This window comes from Citrus sinensis, chromosome 3, assembly GCF_022201045.2.
Source record: "Citrus sinensis cultivar Valencia sweet orange chromosome 3, DVS_A1.0, whole genome shotgun sequence".
In the NCBI taxonomy this organism is placed as follows: Eukaryota; Viridiplantae; Streptophyta; class Magnoliopsida; order Sapindales; family Rutaceae; genus Citrus; species Citrus sinensis.
The window spans coordinates 39,022,643-39,039,676 of NC_068558.1; the positions used below are offsets into that span (position 1 = coordinate 39,022,643).

A 17,034-nucleotide genomic window follows, 5' to 3' on the forward strand; every position below is an offset into this window, starting at 1 on the left:
GCATAATTATTTTTATAAATAAATTTACTTTTATTTTCAATTTTAGTTGTTTTTATTCCTTTTAATTATGGTTATTTTAATTTTAATAATTAATTTTATTTCAATTATGCTTAGCTAAATAATAATAGTTAGGGTAATGTGAAACTCATAGGAAATAAATATGATTTAATCAAATTCTATTTTTAATTATATAAATTAAGTTATTTTCTATTTAATTTTATACATATTTTATATTTTGAAATTTTGATTTATTGTAGAAAAATAAAGGAGTTTGACACAATAAATTCTTAATATTTTAGTATAAGGTATGGTAAATTAGTATTTTGACTTATTTTAGAAAATTAAATTTTGGCACAATAAATACTTAATTCATAATAAAATTAATGAGAAAATCATAATAATTTATATAATTAATCTTTTGGGCAATAAATCTAAAAAAATGGCAAAAAAAATTTATTAAATTTTAATTACTACTAAGAGTGGATCCATAACCCTAACTAATTTAATTTCATAATTTCATTTAAATTAAATTGTTGTTCAAGTTTTTTTTAGATAAAGTAAAATAAACAAATTAAATATTTTCTCCGTGGATCAACTTCGAACTCACCGAACTATAATATAACAAGACACTATAATACTTAGGAGTTAGAAATCACTTTTAAATTGTGTCAACTAGCAATATTTTCATAATTTCATGGTCTATTTCCTTCACAATCATGCCTTCTCTTTTTCTTTTCATTGCATCAAATCATTTAAATATTGCATCTTCTCTATTAAATAATTAACAATGAATTTCATAAATATTTTTATGGTACAATTTTAATGATTTATTATAAGTGATGATACAGCCACAAACTCTTGCACAAACTAATTTGGCATTTACTCATTAGTTGAATAAAAATATAAAATAATAAAAAATCTTATGGACCAAGATATATATATATTTGTACAAAAAAAAATTATACAAAAGTTTGTAATTATATTATTACACTTTATAATATAAGCTTATTTGTTGTATTGTTGTCATTTATTTTATCAAGTATATATGATTTATTATGATTTTTAATGCTATGTCGCTTTGTGTTGCTCGATATATGTATCATTTAGCACTACATATTTTTTATTTGAGGTCTGTTGAAGAATTTTTTCAGTTGTTGAAGAATTTTTTATTATGCATTTGCTTTCTTGATCACTAGTTTCCATGTTTTACATCTGTATCAGCATTTATCTTTAGCATCTTGAGCTACAAATTGTTTGATTGATACATGCAAACCAAGATACATAATAGAGGGGCAACGCTTGTTGGAGTTGATAAATTTGGTAACAGGTATTATCAGAAACTTGACAAGCAATTTGGTAAGTAATTTTAATCTTCCTCTGTTTTAATATGCGAAATTTGTATTATAATTAATTGAAGATGCTAAAAGACTACTACTGAATAATTACATCGTCTATATTTTACTTTTAGTTATTTTGTGAATTTCTATTTGTTTTCAACAGATTTTGGGGTAGGAAAAGCCAAACCTATTTAGAACAATAAATTTGTATTTTTGGGGGAGATGGGGTACCTCACTAGTTTGTTGTGTGCGGTGAGGTGTATCTGAAATTTGGGGGAGGTGAGAAGGGGAGAGGGAGTGGTAACAATGGTGAAAGGTCAAAACCAAGAGAGGTGTCCTTCAAAATGAGCTTCACGCTTGCAAAACAGTAAAATAGAGGTTAGAGGTGAAGACGAGGTACCCCGGCGTTCACACTCCGACGCTCAAGTTAGCAAACTCAAGCTTTTACGGCAAAGAGAGCTGGCTAGCCCTCTGTAAATTAAGGTTTAAGGTTGAAGAAAACCTATTTTTTGGAGTGTGAGTATTAATGGTGAGTGAGAGCCTGATGGAGAATGAAACATAGGCACCTTTATATATGGAGTACCTCAGCTGCCACGTGGCGTACCGTTTTTGGCTAACGTTCTTTTACTTTTTTATAATTTTTGGGCTGTTATGTGCATGTTTGCAGCGTATCTCATCCTTTGGGAACGTGGTGCGCTCTGAAGAGTGGTCCAGGGTACCTTTACAGTAGCTGTGAGGTAGGCGGCTGAGAACTACTGTCCTTGGGACAATGTCCTTCACTTTTGGCAGAGGTAGTAGGCGGCTATCCCCCCCTTTTGGCACGACGTTCTTGATTCCTAATTCTGACAAAATCGAATGATATCTTTAAGAGATGGAGACGTTTTTCATGGCTAATATTTTCGGAGAGTTCTCTTACATCTGATCTGCCGGGTACCTCAATTTATGTGGAGTACCCCTAATTGTGCGGGGTACCTCTATTTGTGTGGGGTACTTCTAATTGTGCGGGGTACCTCAAATCACGCCTGGTACCTCAGATTATGCAGGGTATCTCGTATCATGTCGGGTACCTCTATTTGTCCGATGTACCTTAAATCATGCCGGGTACCTCGGATTGTGTGGGGTACCTCAAATTGTGCTGGGTACCTCTAATCAAGTCGGGTACCTCTAATCATGTGGGGTACCTCTAATTACGCTGGGTACCTCTAATTACGCCGAGTACCTCTAATCATGCGGGGTACCTCTAATTATGCAGGGTACCTCTAATCATGCTGGGTACCTTGAGTTATTCCGAGTACCTTGAATTATGTTGGAGTTATTCTGGGTACCTTGAATTATGCTGGAGTTATTCTGGGTACCTTGAATTGTGCTGGAGTCATTTTGGGTACCTCGAATTATACGAGGTACCTCCAGTTACTCTAGAATTATGCGGGGTATCTCTGACAGTGCCAAGCACCTCTAATCATGAGGGGTACCTCAAATCATGGCAAGTACCTCTAATCTTGCGGGGTACCTCGGATTGTACTGAAGTTATTCAATTCGTCGACACGTGGCGTTCTGTTATCTTTCTTATTTTTTCCCCAAACAACATCCCCATAGTTTCTTTTGGCGAGAAGTATTGGAGGCAAAAGAAACTTACATAAAAAGTAGGAGCGACATGTGGCAATATGAAGTTTAGCTCGATGGGCAGCTGAATAGAGGACGCCTATAAGGGTACCCTCATGAAGGGAAGATCTCTGGAGTGAACAAGACTTTGAGGGGACACTTTGATGAAGTTTAAGAGGAGAAGACCCATAAGGTGGAAGACCCTAAGGAGCTTTAAGTTAAGCTTGAGGACTTGGTACCTCGACATAAGAACATAGTTGACAATGCTTTTGACCGCATCATGACCGAGGAATGGAGTGCTGATATGGGGCTGATGGTGCCAAGAGAAGAGAACTAGGTAGATAAGCCGGCTATCTTGAAGGCAATTGAGAATAGCAGGGCTCCCCATACATCTTGGCCTGAAAGCCCATGGAAATCAACTAGGGTACCTCAGATGTAGTCGCCATAAAGTACCCCTGATACCGACGCTTGTGTTTCTGCTATTTCTAACACATTTGTTGATCCCCTTATCCTAAATGATGAAGGTGAAGATAACCATCCTACCATGTAACATTGTTCGGCATTACCGACAAGGCGTATGGGGTACCTCGGGTACCCTTAAGCTTGGATATCCCCTGAGCTATCCGTTATTTCATGGCAGGATAACCCAATTTTATCAAACATATGACTATTCCTTCAAATATGCTTGCTGCTTATCTCAGGATTTCTTAGAGTTCCTCTTGGTGTACACGAGGAATGGTTTTCTGTCATAGGGTACCCTGAGTACTATGGGTACCGTTAATCTTGTCTTATCAGTGTATTGTGGTTTACTTAGACATGCTTGTTGCGGTTAATTCATGGCAGAACAACTCAATTTCATCAAACATATTGTGATTCCTCCGGATATGCTTGTTGCTTATCTCAAGCTTTCTTAGGGTTCCTCTTGGTGTATTTGAGGAGTGACTTTCTGGCGTGGGGTACCTCGGAGGTACCCTTAATTAGTGTATGGCGATTTTCATATAAATGTTTGCCGCAAATCTTCACAAAACTTATGGTGATTCCTTTTGAGAGATGATGGAAAATCTCATGATCCACCATTCACTCTACATCAAATATGTAAGAAAAATAGTAATAAAGGTGGGCTGCTCGCCTACCCTTATGCAAGATGGTCGAAAATCTCATGATCCGCCATTCACATGGAATCAAATAAACAACATAGATTAAGATAAAGGTGACTGCTCGCCTACCCTTATGCGATATGGTCGAAAACCTCATGATCAACCATTCGCATGGAATCAAATAGACAATATAGATTGAGATAAAGGTGGCTGCTCGCTTACCCTTATGCGAGATGGTCGAAACCTCATGATCAGCCATTCGCGTGAAATAAAATAGACAACATAAATAAAGATGAAGGTGACTGCTCGCCTACCCTTATAAGAAATGATTGAAATCTCATGATCGACTATTCGCTCAGAATCAAATATGGCGAACAAATAATGATAAATGCGGCTCTTATGTTAAGTAGATTATCATGATTGGGGATAGGTCAGGTACCTCGGGTACCCTAGAGTAAGGTGATCTCTAGATACCCTCTTATATCATAATAAACAATACTAGTAGTATGACTTTTCTTTATTGGATCAATGGCCCAAATCGAGACTGAAACCGAGTCTTCAACCGGGGTACCTCGTTTTTCATCTTTGGGTATTTAAGGATCCAAAGGTGCCTCCAATTCACATTTGGGCTTAATTTGGTCTCCGTAGGGTACCCCTGCATAACTCTAGAGTAACTAGTTATGGGGTACCCTACCATCGAGGCCTCGGTGGTGGCTCTTGCTGCTCTGGTGGTGGCGATCTTAGAGGTTGGGGTACCCGTGAGATACCCTGAGTGTTAAATACTCGTCCCCGCGGGGTAACCCTGTTAACATATATGTTTCCATAATATTGATTTTGATGATAACAAATAAGATTAAGAATGATTAATCTTTTAAGCTCAAATTATTTTTATACATTTTAAATAAATCATTATTTTTACATTATAAAGGTTTTATATTTAATGGAAAAATGATTTTATGAAATTAATTGTTTTTATTCTTTTTAAATAAATCATTATTTTCACATTATAAATGTTTCATATTTAATGGAAAAATGATTTTATGAAATGGGTTGTTTTTCAAAGTTTATGGTTTAATTGAAAGAATTTTGAAAACTTTGAAATAAACAAGTATTGCTTGAAATTTTGGTGAAGGACTTATTTGAAAAGTATCATAACATTTTGGGCTATATCATAATTTAAAAAAGTTTTAGGATTAACAAAGCATTACTTATAAATTCTAAAATTGGACCTATTTGTAAAGTTTCATAACGTTTTGGGCCATAATACAGTTTTATAAAGTTTTGGGGTCAAACTAAAATTTTAGAAAATAGTTCACTGTAGCAGTCACTGTAGCAAGCGACTATCCGAATTCTGACAAACGGAAGTCTGGATTTTAGGTAGAATCTATCCAAATTGAAAGCGGAAATCCGGATCCGGACAAACGGAAATCCGGTTGTTAGGCAGTAAGCTACTGAGCATAAGCGGAAATTCGGATGTGACAAAGAGGCAATCTGGATGTTCAGAAATTTAAAATTGTGGCTGTAATGGTAACATTAAACGGAAGTCCGGATGTCCATAACCGGTAATCCGGTTACGACCAAAATATGCATAACGACTAGTTTTTTAGCTCAAACTATATAAACTCAAAACCAATTCATTTTTGGTAATCCAAGCAAGCAAGAACAAGTGCACACAACATATATTGAGCTTCAACTTCGTGAATCATCATTCATTAAATCATCTGTGTTCTTCAATTTGTATATCCACTCTTAAAGAGAGATTGATTGTTGTATTTTTCATTTCACATCAAATTGTGAGAGTACAAGTGTGAGAAACACTTGGGGTGAAGAGATTGGAGATATAATCTCTTGTTGTAAAAGTTCATTGACACCTTGAAGTCAATTGTAATCGTTTAACGCCTTGGAAAGGCTTGGATAGTGAAATCTTCAAGCCCGGTGTGCTTGGAGGCATGGACGTAGGCGGGAATTGCCGAACCATGTAAAAATCCTTGAGTTTGCTTTCTCTTCCCTTGCTCTTTAATTATTGTACTTTAATTGAACTTATGGCTTTCAATTTTTATTAAGACATTAGATTGCTTGTTGTGTGGATTTGCTAGGATAATTTTTAAAATTCCAATTCACCCCCCCTCTTGGGTTGCACACTTATATTTCATTTGGTATCAGAGCGAGGTGCTCTTGTGTAGACTTAACCGTCTAGAGTTAAAGATCCATGGCAACCCATAATGACTCAATCTTTAGAGAAGGACAATCCACAATTAGACCACCGTTCTTTGACGGTAATGACTACCCATATTGGAAAACTAGGATGAGAATTTATTTACAAGCTTTAGATTATGAAATTTGGGAAATTGTTTGTGATGGTCCATTTATGCCTTTAACTAGAAACGAAGTCGGGGAAGATATTCCAAAACCTTCACGGGAATAGAATGATTTGGAAAAGAGAAAAGCTACTCTAAATTCCAAAGCTATGAATGCCTTGTTTTGTACATTAGATAAGAAAGAATTTCATAAAGTATCTAGTTGTGAGAGTGCTAATGAAATTTGGCACAAACTTGAAGTTGTTTATGAAGGCACAAATCAAGTGAAAGAGTCTAAAATTAGTAGGTACACTCGGCAATATGAATTGTTCCAAATGGAACAAAATGAGAGTGTGTATTCTATGTATACTAGATTTACGGACATAGTGAACACTCTAGGAGCCCTAGGGAAAATTTTTTCCCTATAGCGAGAAAGTCAAGAAAATCCTTAGGTCACTACCTAAAGAATGGAGACCGAAAAGGACTGCCATTGAGGAAGCTAAGGATTTAAATGTATTACCTATTAACAATTTAATTGGCTCTTTCATTTCATATGAAGAAGATTTGGCAGCTGAAAAAGGGCATAAGGAAAAGAATAAAAACATTGCTCTCAAGGCCTCAAAACGTGAGAGTGATGAGGAAAGCGAAATGGATGATGAGGAGTTGGCTAGAAGATTCAGAAAATTTTACAAGAAGAATAATGAGCAGAGAAAGTTCAGAGGCTACAAGAATAAGAAGGAGAAGAATGAGCCAATCACTTGCTATAAATGCAAGAAGCCCGGACACATACGACCGGAATGTCCTCTTCTCAACAAACTCAAGAAGAAAGCAATGGTAGCCACATGGGATGATAGCGATGAAGAAACAAGTGATGATGAAGAGCATCAAGAAATGACAAATCTAGCTCTCATGGCAATTGGAGATGAATCAGATGATGAACTTGATGAGGTAAATGATATTTTTACTTATGATGAATTATATGATGCTTTTAAAGAATTGCATGATAATTGGATAAAAATTGGTAAAAAGAATGCATGTCTTAAAAAGAAAATGGTAAAGCTCACAAATGAAAATGAATCTCTAAGTGCAAAGATTACATGCCTAGAATTAGAGAATAAAACATTGCATGATAGAGTTGTATTATCAAATGAGAAACCTAGCACTTCACAAGAGCATCTAGAATTATATGTAGATGACTTGAAAAATGAAAAGGATGCTTTACAAAAATGCAATAATTCATTAAATGAAAAGATTAAAGGACTAGAGTTAGATAATAAAATGTTGCATGATAGAATTGCATCATTTAAAGGTAAATAAAGTATTTCATATGAGCATGAAAAATCACATGTTGATGAGTTGATGAAAGAAAATGAAGTGCTTAAGAAAAGAGTAATGAGCTCAACGACATTGTGTTAAAATTCACAAGTGGTCAAAAGAACTTAGAAAAATTACTAAGCACTCAAATATGTGTGTTTGAGAAAGGAGGACTTGGGTATAAGCCTAACTTGAAACAAAAATATTATAAAAATTATTTTGTTAAGGCTACCTCCACAAGTGATCATAAGATCGTTTGTCATTATTGTAATGGAAATGGTCATATGAGTTTTAGATGTCCAATTAAGAGAAATGTATATTATGGAGTCAAGTGTATTTGGGTTCCAAAAGGAACCATTGCTAACACTCAAGGACCCAAGAATATTTGGGTACCAAAGCACACAACTTGAATATTTTTTGTAGGTACCACAAACAAGGAATGGTGGAGAATTCCTTGATGAAGCTTGTGAGGATAATCATTTGAGCATGATCTAGGAGAAAAAGATGAGGCAAGATGATTTAATTGTTTTGGTAATAATTCTTGCCATATTAATTTTGTTGAATGGACCATGATAAATGGATAATAGCTTAAATTTGTGAAAGTATGCTTGTATGTTTACATGATTGAATTATCATTGTATTTAACATTGAATGCTTTATCATGATGCATGGTTATATATATAGATGATAGCTTGTCAACTCATCATGATAGCTTTGTTTGATTTTGATGATTATGTATTGCCTAAGCTTGATAAATAAATGATATGCTTGAATTATTAATCCTTGAATGCTTTTATGTTTCGTGATTGTGTAAAATATATACATGATGAATGAATTGTATGTGTGAATTCTTGTGTCGTTAATTGTGTTATATCATCATTCACTTATAAAATTAACATCATTATTTGATACGATTTCATATGTTTGGTCTTGTATGCATTTATGTCTCATGTATTAAATGACTTATTGAAAAGTTTTAAATCTCAAAATGATTTAAAATTAATCAATTTTAAAAGCCAAAAATAAAATGGTAAGTGTAATACAAGTATAAGAGCTAGCCAATATTCAATTAGAGACAAAAGGTTTTCCAAGTCTAAACCAGATTAGCTTTGGTTGCTCTCGGGACAACATTTGGATAACCGGATTTTCAATCTGGAAAATCGGATTTGCTAAGCCTTCTCTCTGCCTCAAAACCAGATAACCGGTTCTTAAAATTCGGAAAACCGAATTCAAGAGGCAACTTTCTGCCTCAAATCGGACTACCGGTTAGCAAAACCGGAAAGCCGGATTCGCAAGGAAAGCTTGTTGGAAAAAACCGGATTTCCGGTTCTGTCAATTCGGAATTTCGGATTCGAGCTGCACTTTAGCAAACCGGTTTCGCGGTTAAATGGGCACTACTCATCTTCCTTCTTCATTCGGCATTCCGGTTCTTTCTCTCTCACTAAAAGCCGATTACTCCTCACTTGATTTCATTCCAAAATCCATCAATCTCATCCTTTTTCACTTCAAATCCTTTATTCTTGTATTTGAACACACCAACATTTACTATTTTTTATTATATGGATGTTTGCCATGATTTTGTATTATATGTCTATTTTGAATTATATGGATTTGATATAGTTATATGTTATGTTCTTTACTTATGTTTTGGATAATTTTGAATTAATGTGCTTGATTTGAGGTTTTGATGATTGATAGGGGGGGACAAATATAATATGTTTTTGGATAAAATCTTTTTTGTTAAAATTTTAAATTGGCCATATATTTAGGGGGAGCATATAATATGATTTTGGATAATATGCATTTTGAACTTTTTTGTTGTCCAAAGGGAGAGACAAAGTAATATATCATTTCAATATTGTCAAAAGGAGAAGAATAATATGCACTTTGAGTATTCTTTTGATAATTGATATTTGATTATGGTGATGATTTTGATGATTTTGAGATATGATGAAGATTTGATTACATGAGTGTTTTCTATGATAATTTTATGTTATGAGTTGTTGATTTGGTAATAAATGGAATAATGGTTCATGATATTTTGGTGTGATGATTTGTGTATGGAGTTGGCTTTTATCATGATCTATAATAATTTGGATGTGATATTACTAATCTTGTATTTTGAGGTGATGCTTGTTGTTAGGGGGAGAATGTGTTGAAATTTCCACTTGGACAACATGGGTAACAAATTTGCTATTTTTTATTCTTTTCCTTTAAGTTTTCTTTTTGATGATGAAAGGGGAGAATAATACATGTTTTTAAATTTATAAAAATTTACTACTCTTTTTCTTTGCCAATTAAGTTTTCTTTTTGATGATGAAGGGGGAGAAAAATCCATGTATTTAAATTTGTTAATTTATCTAATTGGCAAATTGTAAAAGAAGATTATATTTAGGGGGAGCAATTTGTGGAATCATTCTTTAACTACATGAAATGTTTGTCATCATCAAAAAGGGGGAGATTGTTAACATATATATTTTCATAATGTTGATTTTGATAATAACAAACAAGATTAAGAATGATAAATTTTTTAAGCTCAAATTATTTTTGTGGAAACATTCTTTAAATACATGAAATGTTTGTCATCATAAAAAATGGGGAGATTGTTAACATATATGTTTCCATAATATTGATTTTGATGATAACAAACAATATTAAGAATGATTAATCTTTTAAGCTCAAATTATTTTTATACATTTTAAATAAATCATTATTTTTACATTATAAAGGTTTTATATTTAATGGAGAAATGATTTTGTGAAATTAATTATTTTTATTCTTTTTAAATAAATCATTATTTTCACATTATAAATGTTTCATATTTAATGGAAAAATGATTTTATGAAATTGGTTGTTTTTCAAAGTTTATGGTTTAATTGAAAGAATTTTGAAAACTTTGAAATAAACAAGTATTGCTTGAAATTTTGGTGAAGGACTTATTTGAAAAGTATCATAGCATTTTGGGCTATAACATAATTTCAAAAAGTTTTAGGATTAACAAAGCATTATTTATAAATTCTAAAATTGGACCTATTTGTAAAGTTTCATAATGTTTTGGGCCATAATATAGTTTTATAAAGTTTTGGGGTCAAACTAAAATTTTAGAAAATAGTTCACTGCAGCAGTCACTGTAGCAAGCGACTATCCGGATTCTGACAAACGGAAGTCCGGATTTTTGGCAGAATCTATCCGAATTGAAAGTGAAAATCCGGATTCGGACAAACGGAAATCCGGTTGTTAGGCAGTAAGCTACTGAGCATAAGCAGAAATCCGGATGTGACAAAGCGGTAATTTGGATGTTCAGAAATTTAAAATTGTGGCTGTAACGGTAACATTAAGCGGAAGTTCGGATGTCCATAACCGGTAATCCGGTTACGACCAAAATGTGCATAACGGCTAGTTTTTTAGCTCAAACTATATAAACTTAAAACCAATTCATTTTCGGTAATCCAAGCAAGCAAGAACAAGTGCACACAACATATATTGAGCTTCAACTTTGTGAATCATCATTCATTAAATCATCTTTGTTCTTCAATTTGTATATCCACTCTTAAAGAGAGATTGATTGTTGTATTTTTTATTTCACATCAAATTGTGAGAGTACAAGTGTGAAAAACACTTGGGGTGACGAGATTGGAAATATAATCTCTTGTTGTAATCATTGACAGCTTGAAGTCAATTGTAATCGTTTAAAGCCTTGGAAAGGCTTGGATAGTGAAATCCTCAAGCCCGGTGTGCTTGGAGGCGTGGACGTAGGCGGGGATTGCCGAACCACGTAAAAATCCTTGAGTTTGCTTTCTCTTCACTTGCTCTTTAACTATTGTACTTTAATTGAACTTATTGCTTTCAATTTTTATTAAAACATTAGATTGTTTGTTGTGTGGATTTGCTAGGATAATTTTTAAAATTTCAATTCACCCCCCTCTTGGGTTGCACACTTATATTTCAAACTCGTGGAAGGCTCCGTATTCGGGGTACCCTTGATATTGGGGCTTCCGTCCTCTTCGACTTCTCCTTCTTCTTATTCTTTGTGACCTCGACTTTATTTTCTTGGCACTTCAAATGACATTTCTCATCTATTTCCACTTACTGCAACGCCCGGGAACGGGCTTCCTCATACGAAAGTGGGTGCTTCTTTTGAAAGGAACGCCATAACTTGCCCAACCGTAAATTTTTCTCGAAATGGGTTAGTGTGTGTTGATTTCCAAATGCTCCGGTTCGCAACACCTCTTGGTGGAAACGGCTCACATACTCCGCCAAAGGTTTGGCTTCCCCTTGCTTGATAAAGGCATGTTTGGAGGCTACCCTATCTTGAGTGGAAACATAGGAAAACTCTTTAGTAAATTCGGATAATAATTGGTATAGATATGATAGGCTACCCGCCTTCAAGGACCGAAACCATGACTTTGCGAGGCCCGTGAGTGTGTGTGTAAACATCCTACACATGACATTCTCATCTACACCCTTGATAAGTATTTGGTCGTGGTATAGCTTAGCATGCTCCGAGGGATCAGTAGTACCCGAGTATTAGGGTACTTGAGGCATGGTGAACGCTTTGGGAAGTGCTGCCGTCCGGATCTCCATAGTGAATTGCAATTGGTAGGTCATTGGTGTTGGAGCAGCTGTGGTGTTTTGCTTCTCAAAGAGGGCTTCACTTGGGCTTCCAGGTTCTCCATTTTTTCCACAAGTTCAAGGGGTATCCTCGGGGTACCCGATTGTGTCGCTGCCATTTGAGAAGCCCATTTGGCGTTTAACTTTTCACGGAGATCCTCGTGGGCACGTTTTGCACACCTCATACCCTGGCTACTGCGGGAATTGCAAGAGGCGGTGGAACGCTCGTCTAGGGAGCCCATTAGAACGGGTACCCGATGGCCCATGTTTTGGCTTGCTGGCCTCGGGTACCTCTTTTCTGACAATAGCTTGTTGGTTCGTTTGAGGTGGTGGAGCATCTAGTGTAACCGGTAGAAGTGAACTTTCAAGTGCCCGAAATCCAACCGCCCTAAGTATTGCATGGGTAAGATCCTCAAAATGCTTGTGAGAGATATGTTCCTCATCTTGGTGAATACCTGTCGATTACTTGATACCCTTGCCCTTGCTGAGACGAGCTACCTTTCTTGCGGGAACACTGCCTTCACCATTGTTGTCATCTCCTATGCTTATAGGATCTGCCATTAAACCTTCAGGAGGTACATCGGGTGCCATGTATTGGAGTACACACAACAACTAGTTTGGTAACCACGGTAGAGGCTTTTTGCGCTCCTCCCCACAGACGGCGCCAATTGTTTTCAATAGATTTTGGGGTAGGAAAAGCCAAACCTATTTAGAACAATGAATTTTTATTTTTGGGGGAGATGGGGTACCTCACTGGTTTGTTGTGTACAGTGCGATGTATCTGAAATTTGGGTGAGGTGAGAAGGAGAGAGAGAGTGGTAACAATGGTGAAAGGTCAAAACTAAGAGAGGTGTCCTTCAAAATGAGCTTCACGCCTGCAAAACAGTGAAATAGAGGATAGAGGTGAAGCCGGGGTACCCCGACATTCATACTTCGACGCTCAAGTTAGCAAACTTAAGCTTTTATGGTAAAGAGAGCTAGCTAGCCCTCTGTAAATTAGGGTTTAAGGTTGAAGAAAATTTATTTTTTGGAGTGTGAGTGTTAATGGTGAGTGAGAGACTGATGGAGAATGAAACTTAGGCACCTTTATATATGGAGTACCTCAACTGCCACGTGGCGTACCCTTTTTGGCTAATGTCCTTTGACCTTTTTATGATTTTTGGGCCGTTATGTGCATGTTCGCGGCGTATCTCATCCTTTGGGAACGTGGCGCGCGCTGGAGAGTGGTCCAAGGTACCTCTGCAGTAGCTGTCGGGTAGGCGGCTGAAGACCACTATCCTTGGGACAGTGTCCTTCACTTTTGGTAGAAGTAGCAGGCGGCTGTCCCCCCTTTTGGTACGACGTTCTTGATTCCTAATTCTGACAAAATCGAATAATATCTTTTAAAAGATGGAGACGTTTCTCACGGCTGATATTTTCGGAGAGTTCTCTTGCATCTGATTTGCCGGGTACCTCGAGTTATGTGGGATACCTCAATTCATGGCAGGTACCTCTAATCTTGTGGGGTACTTCTAATTATGTCGGGTACCTCGGATTACACTGAAGTTATTTTATTCGTCGACACGTGGTGTTCTGCGCTCTTTCTTATTTTTCCCCCAAACAGTATTGATTATTTATAAAAATTCTTTTTATTTTTATTTAAAAGAATGGAACTTAAATAGTACGGGTTTTATAAAAAGTAATCAACTGCCCGCAGAAACTAGAGTCATCCTGGACAGAACGTCAAAAGAAACCAAAATCAAACTAGCCCACTCAAAGTTGAAAAAACCTAACAAAAATAATGACAACAAATCTATCTTGGTCTAAAACTACTTATTAATTTTAAATTTATAAAGAAGAAAGATGTGTCTTGAAATTCCTTTGTTGCTGGCAACCAAAAGAGAAGCTAGCAAATGTAGTTTATCCTGTTAACAGTTACATATTCCAGACTCAAAACTTTAAAAATTCTTCTGTTTCGTTCTTGACAAATCACCCAAAAAAGTAGCAAAACAGCATACTTCCACCTTTTTACCAAAATTGTTCATTTGTTCCACACACACACACATATATATATATATATATATATAGAGTTACAAATTCTAGCCTAGCGACTCAAGATTAGCTGCCTGAATTAATATATTTGACAAACTAGAAGCAGTGCAACAAAGAAGGAAGAGGTTGCCTATCTTTTGCATGTATTTGTGCAAATGACACACCATGAATGAGAGAGGCACATAAAAGGAAATCGCCTTTGTATATCTTATACTGTACTTTCTTGGTTTTCCTACATAAAATGTTAGGATTCCTTGAATGAACATCTGGACAACCTAAGCAGCCATTTTATCTTTCTTTTCATATTTTCTTTGGGATAATGTTCTTTAACTTGTTCTGTGTTTTATTAATACCAATAGTCATTAACTTATCTCAGGATTTAGTGATTTTAGTAGAAATATGGCTGATACAAACTTTCATGTTTCAACCAGCAATCTCTTTTTAGTTTCTGAAATTTAGAAGCCTCCCCTAAGTTTTGTGAGATCTTTTAGAAGCCTTTATGGAGGTTGTCAATGTAAAATATTTATTCAATAATTAGGTCACAACTCACTAGCTAAATTGCCTTAGCAGCTCTTTTCAAGATTCTTCTTTCTTCTTCATTCATCAAAACTGGGAAGAGGTGTTGGCTTAATTCTGTGTTTTTGTTGTAAAGCTTTCAGTCTTTTAGACCCTATACTTATATTGTCATTTGATTAGCTCTCAACTGCATAGATCTCTCAGTGATCTTTTGGGGGATTCTTTCTTTGTGGACTCTTTGTTCACATTTTGTAATTATTGTTCTTATTAATACTATTTTCTTTGTTTCCCATTAAAAAAAAAAGAATGTTGTGGATGTGATGTGCACTTATATATTTTAACTTTTATATATATACCTTCTAACTTCCTATGGCCCGTTTTTACAGGAAGACACAGGTGGGTTGAATATGCAGAGAAGAGTCGCTACAGTGCTTCCCAGGTGCCACCGGAATGGCAGGGTTGGCTGCACTGCATGACTGATCACACAGGAGATGAGGCAAGCTCTGTTTTAACTTATTCAGATGATACCAAATAACAAATTTGTGTACTGATGATAATGCATTTCTTTCAGCTTCTGATGCTGAAACCGAAGAGATACGGACTTGAGCACAGGGAAAATTTATCGGGAGAGGGTGAGGAGTTTATCTATCATTCCAAAGGACATTTCCTCAATCCAGAGCAGAGAGACTGGTCTAGGTACCAACCATGGGAACCCACCAAGAAAGAGTAATTTCTTCATCAACTTCCCGTGTTAACTTGCAAAATCTGGATTTTGGCTGCCATTTCCATTAATAAAATGTCTTGTACTTGTTTGGAGCAATATAATTTTTGCATTTTCTTACCACATTAATGAAATGTCTTGTACTTCATGTTTTGATCAAAAGCTCATTTTGGATTATGTCAAGTGAATAATCATTGTGCTTTCTCATCTTCGACAAGTTTAAGAACCCATTTCCCCCTTCAAGCGTTTAGATGTAATTTTGCTTCTGTAATTTTGAGTATGCAATATTGTTCAGGCGTAGAGATTAATTTTCAACAAAGCTAAAGTAAGCTAGTGATATCTAATTGTCTCTCAGAAGGTTTTTGATAGATGCCGAATCTTGATTCTGACAGCTGATGGTTTTGTGTTGCTCGGCGAATTTCTTAAACCGGTTCATATTTTTTTTCAACTCAAGAGTCAAATTTAGGTTTAGGAATTATCGGAAAGAAAAACAAGTTTTAGTGATTTCGAAGTGATTTGTTTTTATTAATTTATATTTTCATTCAACCAATTAATTAATGCCACGTCAGTTTATACAAAATAAGTTTGTACAAGAGTTTGTGGCTGTATCATTATTCTTTCTGTTTTACAAAAAAGAACTGCAGTGCCAATACTGGGAGAATTGTATGGGATATACCCCATTTCCTTTAAAATACCCAATATATACCTAAAATTATAACACTCTTAAATTTTACACATATAGACTCTAAAAAACAAGAGAAAGTACAAAAATAACCACAACTAAATCCTCATAAAACTGAACCCAACTCCTCGAAGTCGGGTAAATAGTCGAGAATACTCGACTTCAACCAAACCATACACAATTAGTAATTCAGTATAAATTCTACTTTTTCATGTTATTCGAGAATACTCGACTTCAATTGAAATAAAAAATTATTTGAAAAATTCTCGATTTTTTCAAGTAAGTCGAGTAAAGAGTCGAGAATACTTGACTTTAATTTAACCTTATCCAATATTCATTCAGTAAAAATTCTTGACTTTTCATTGAAGTTCGGTAATTAGTTGAGAATACTCAACTTAAATTGAAATGAAAATTTTCTTTTTAATTAAGTTAGGTAAAAAGTCGAGTATACTCAACTTTTGTTGTGTTATTATGTAGAAGTCATGAGAGACGAAATAAACATAAATAGATGGTTTTTTTTAGGTTTTTTTTTTTTTTACTTTGTACACTTTCACGGGGTATATGTTTGTAATGGGGGTATAGATTTAGTATTTAAGTTCAAATGGAGCATATTTAAATAAACAAACCCGCCAATACCCATAATAAAATTTACTTTTTTTTTCTCTTTTTTAATAAAAATTTTTTCACGCTTGCACAATAACAATCAGCTATGGCAATGAGTGGGTCTTAATCATGTTCACATTATCTAAATCCAAACGGATTTGGATTTGTATAAAATGGATTTGGAGCAGATTTAAATTTAAATGAACAGATTTAAAATGAATTT

General features: G+C 35.1%; 1 protein-coding gene across 1 annotated transcript; it reads left to right on the top strand.

Moving 5' to 3' along the window:
• The first annotated feature begins 1,265 nt into the window (after positions 1 to 1,265).
• On the top strand, positions 1,266 to 15,674 carry LOC127900948 (probable NADH dehydrogenase [ubiquinone] 1 alpha subcomplex subunit 12). Its single transcript, XM_052436455.1, has 3 exons — positions 1,266 to 1,356; positions 15,192 to 15,301; positions 15,377 to 15,674. The coding sequence occupies exons 1-3, from the start codon at positions 1,266 to 1,268 to the stop codon at positions 15,533 to 15,535; spliced, it is 360 nt and encodes a 119-aa protein (XP_052292415.1). The 3' UTR covers positions 15,536 to 15,674.
• The last annotated feature ends 1,360 nt before the right edge of the window (positions 15,675 to 17,034 follow it).

Excerpts from the sequence above, each read along its gene's own strand:
- LOC127900948 (XM_052436455.1), top strand. The coding sequence starts at position 1,266 with ATGCAAACCAAGATACATAATAGAGGGGCAACGCTTGTTGGAGTTGAT. Across the intron at positions 1,357-15,191 it reads GAAACTTGACAAGCAATTTG|GAAGACACAGGTGGGTTGAA; the intron begins GTAAGTAATTTT and ends CCGTTTTTACAG. Across the intron at positions 15,302-15,376 it reads CTGATCACACAGGAGATGAG|CTTCTGATGCTGAAACCGAA; the intron begins GCAAGCTCTGTT and ends CATTTCTTTCAG.